A 5,009-nucleotide genomic window follows, 5' to 3' on the forward strand; every position below is an offset into this window, starting at 1 on the left:
GTTTAGGATTATAATACTCCATAATTTATTTAATTACCTTATCATGGAAGATCTAACTACTTCATCAACATTTCAATTTATCCAACTAAAAATTTAATCAAAATATGTTGTCACATGCAACTTAACGTGGTTTATTGATCGAATCGATGTATTTATTAATTTATTGATATTGATGTAAATTATGCAATTCTATCAGTACACGGGCATTATTATTATAGATTACAAATTTGTAATTCGATACCTTCGTCTAACGAGGTGTATTGAACTACTTACTGATGTCTTAAAGGATAATTACGCTGTCAACTTCGAAAGTTTAATGTAATTACACATTGACCCATTACGATTTGAAAATTATATTAGATACCCAAGGCATTTGTTTTTATCAACAACAAAAAAATCCCTCTGTTAGTTAAAATTAATCGAATTTGCTTATATTAATAAAAAATTGAATAAAAATTAATATTTACCTCCCAATTGACTTATATATTATTGACTTATTGTAGGTTAAATAAATTTTTATGACCAAGTTATCCTTGTACATCGGCACACGCTAATTCGTATGAGAAGGTATATCTTTCCCCATATAACATGATAATTTCGTCTGCATGGTGCAATTATCCCATGTCTTAATATAATAATTAATATTAGTTTAATTTAAAATTACAAGATTATTGAATTTTAGTAGCCTATTATTTACATAAGAATTTCCTTCCTCCCACAAGCCAAACCAACAAGAATTTTCAAAGCCATAATTATAGTTACACCTTGATTTATATATTTTTTTATATAAATAATTCTTATCTTTTATGCAATGATTAACTAATGACAGTTAAAAAATATGAATAATTTGTGTAATGATGTTCACTTTTTTTAGAGTGTATCTGTAATTTTTCAAAAAATAGGGATAATTTATGTAAATAATATTAATATTTCTAATAAATGTATGTGTAATTTGTCCAAAACGAAGAATGATTTGTGTAGATAAATCATAATTTAGTGGACGGTAATGTAATTAAATTCCTCATAATTTAAATATTCTTATATTCCCAACATGGAAACACATACTATGTACTACACTGCAACAATCATAACATATAATTACAATTATTGTCACAATTAATAACAAATAGTCATAGTAAATAGTATTTTTCAAAAGTATTTTTTTTATTCTCTAAATCATTTTAAATTCACATCGAGGTTCACAAAAGTGGAAGAGAGGGGAGTATTTTCGAATTACACTTACATATTTTAAAAAATTCATTGTTTACACTTAATCCTTTTTTGTTAGGTTTTGTGCGAAAAATATCAGTGTTTTTCATTTAAATATTAATAGAATGGGGTCAAGTGTAAATAAAGAATTTTTGGAGGGGTGTAAGTGTAATTTTAAAATTTTTTGAGAGAAAAATATAGTTTTATATTTTTATAAAAAGTTTAAGTGTAATTAACTCAAAAGTTATTCACAACACTAACAATGAAACCAAATAATTATTTTAGTGCCGATTACGCGAATATTACTTCAAACTTTCTCCATAGTAAATAGTACAGATACGTCGAAACTCATGATAATATTGGAATGATTATATTCACCTCCCTTAAAGTTTACTGTAATTACACATAGACCCGTATAGTTTGAAAAATTATATATACTACACCTGAGGTTTGCTTCCATCTGCTACCCTGAGGTTTGCTTCCATCTACTAAATAAGTTCCTATATTAGTTAAAATTCACTCAATTGACTTATTACTGTTTTATTAGAGGTCAAAAAATCTTTTTATGATCAAATTATCCTCATACATCTTCACTCGTTAATACATGTGAAGAGGTATATCTTGACCGTTACAAGGGTAGTTTAGCCGAATTTTTTTTATCAACAGTAAATCAGTAATAAATTAATTGAGGGTAAGTATTAATTTTTATTTATTTTTATATTAATATCAGTAAATTCAATAAATTTTGGCTAAAAAAGAAATTTATTTATAAGATGGATGCATACTTTAGAGTATTAAATTAATTGTAATTTTTCAAACCAAAGAGAGTCTACATTTAATTTAAGCAATCCTAAGGCAGGAAAGTGTAATTATCCTTAATATATATATATATTCAACAAAGATAACTACAGTCAAGACAGTGAAGAAGATCATAACATTAAAAGAAGAAATAAGAAAAAGTGGATAAAATTGGGCAACTAATTCCAGATAAACAGCGGATTAGGCAATTCATCCACGTACTTCTCCCAACATCATTTTTTCTTACATTCATTTTCATTTTCATTTTCATTTTTCTCGAAATGGGTTTTATTTCAGTTTCTTTTTGCACCAGTGTTTATCAATGAAGGCATCAACCGTGCGCCGGAACTCTTCGCTGCTGAGTCTCTCAATCTCCGACGCGTCCAACCGCTCACCGCAACTCACTGATTTCCGCCGGTTCTGTGTCTCCGATCTCCGGAGCTCCGCCTGCGGCCGTACGCCAATCTCTCGCTTCAGTTTCTCTGACTGTGTCCTCTGGAATTTCCTTATTTGCCTCGTCGCCTTCTCTATCGCTGCCGTCACGTCGTCGCATTGCGAAACCGCTGTCGTCTTCTCCGTGCACACTACCATCTGCTTCTCCTCATCGCCGCCCCCGCTAACGACTTCTGTTGGAGGACTGTAAGCCGTATCCGGCGTCGGAGACGGAGTAGACTCGGGTTGACGAGCGGCCTCGCTGTGTTTAACGTAGTCTTCGTAGAAATCCCCTTCGCCGGAGAGACTCGCGGAGTCATTCTGGCGGCAAAGCACGAACAGCAGGACGATGATGGCGTTTCCAATGAGGAAAACGACATGGTGGTTGAAGAGATAAGCGGAGAACTCAACAAAACACGCCGCCGCTACCCTCAGAACCGCCGGCACACGCGCCGACGACCACGAAATCAGCCCGAAAACCACCACAAGTTCGAAAATCTGCCATAACCTCGCAATTCTGCGAAAGCGATTGAACCTGGCTATAGCCTTTTCCTTCTCAAACTTGACGACATCAAACACTAATTGTGTCTCCATATAAATCCTCAAAAATTTGCAACGGGCTCTCAGACCTTCAACGATCAGGTGAACAATGTTTGCTGTTTTCAAGGTTCCGAGGGAGGCGGGGGCTGCAAGAACGGAAACAGAGCGGCGAAGGGGGAGAGAAAATCAAAGGGAAACGAAACTCCCGGAGAGAAATGGAGAGGAAAAGAGAAAGGAATGGAAAGGCATGTGGAATTTGAAGGTGCAGAGATCATATACATAGACACAAAAAGGGAAATCGAGGAGACCCGAGTGATGGATTGGCGGTTTTTTATTCTTACGTTGTTGGTGTGTGTTTGGAAAGCGTGGGATTTTGGTCGGATTTTGGGGTTGAGTGGGTCTTGTACTGGAGGGTGTGTGCATACTATGGTACCGTTTAAATAGACTGCTGCGAGGGGTGGAAACGGTGAATGATTGCTTTTATTTTTTCAGAATTTAATAATTTTTTTATTTTAAAAAAGTAGGACAGAATAATCTTAAAAGAAAGACTCTTTTGCTAATCTATTTTTTATTTTTTTACACAAATTAGGATTTAATCTAACCAATCACACAACAAGTATGATATAATTGCAATATAATTGGTCATTTTTCTTAAACCGTCATTTAATCATACAGTAAGTGCATTCATTACACTTGTTATATAATTGATTCAGGTGAATTAGAATTTCACTTGATAATCATATAACTCTTTTTTTTTGTTTTATTTTTTATGGGATTTTTCTTTTGAAAAAATGAAAAAAACATAGAGAAATAAGTGCAATGTTTTTTAGAGCTTTTAACATATTCGATTACATAGTTTATATTAGTATAATATAAATAAAAATAAGTTCAAATACCCTAACAAAAATAGTATAGATAATCTACGATCAAGAAGAAGATTTTTGGTCGTCGTTCTTAAGAAGATTATCCGAAACTGCTTCTATCCAACATAAATGCTTATATATATAATAATTGACAATTCAGTTGACTTGACTAGTTTTTCAGTAAAAAAAAAATATGCCAATTGAATTATTCTTGGAAGGTGTGGTTGAGTATAATTCAATGACATGATAAATTTCAATACTTTTTACATTCTTAAAAATATCAATCCTTAACTACTATAAGAATACCAATCATGTTTTAGCTTATTGGTTAAAACTATGATTTTATGAACAAGTTTAAACTTATGAATTTGAGTTTTATTAGACGTATGGGTATTTATCTCGTCTTAAAGTGAGTGTTTGTCCAATTTTTTGTGATGGGAGTGTTTGTTTCACTTTACGTGAGGTAATGTAATTTAGATATTGTTCTTAGTTATATTGAGGTATTGGTTGAGCCGATATATTGTTTTATTTATCAAGATATTGATATAATTGGTAATTATGTATGTAACTGCCACTCAAAAAAAAATTAAAAAATGAAATTTTGATAAATCACATCAGTACCGAGACTGAGATGGTGTTTGAGGTGAATATATATATATATATATATATATATATAAGCTCTTTTAAATATCTTATAAAATATTTGCAAGTGTATAAGATACTACAAAATATTTAGTAATTTTGTTTACAAAAATATCTTATAAGGTCTAAAAATACGATAGGAGTTTATAAGCTCTTCAAAAAAAATAACGGCAATTTATTTTTGAAATCTCAACAAATTCTTGTGAATTAATTATAAATTTATCATTACTAAAATCTTATAACTTGTATAATTTTATTTGATCAAAACCCTTTATGAACTTACTTTTAGAGCAAGATCTGACATCTTATAAGTTATAAAAACGTTTTATGAGAGATCTTTTAAATAAGTTTAGCAAAACGTTGTCTTAATTTTAGTCGTGAAACACATAATAATCTTTAGGTGAATTATACTTAGACCTCTTCTAAAAATGTAAAATTACACTTCTCCGAGAATAGTCTTAAATTATACACACTTCATTTGAAATTTTCTTATTTACACCTGATCCATTTCCTTTAAGATTTAAA

The 5,009-nt window shown here is 31.2% G+C and overlaps 1 protein-coding gene across 1 annotated transcript; it reads right to left on the minus strand.

Moving 5' to 3' along the window:
• LOC105166116 lies at positions 2,061 to 3,394 on the minus strand. Its single transcript, XM_011085354.2, has one exon. The coding sequence runs from the start codon at positions 3,031 to 3,033 to the stop codon at positions 2,296 to 2,298; it is 738 nt and encodes a 245-aa protein (XP_011083656.1). The 5' UTR covers positions 3,034 to 3,394; the 3' UTR covers positions 2,061 to 2,295.

Source organism: Sesamum indicum, linkage group LG7 (assembly GCF_000512975.1).
Source record: "Sesamum indicum cultivar Zhongzhi No. 13 linkage group LG7, S_indicum_v1.0, whole genome shotgun sequence".
NCBI lineage: Eukaryota > Viridiplantae > Streptophyta > Magnoliopsida > Lamiales > Pedaliaceae > Sesamum > Sesamum indicum.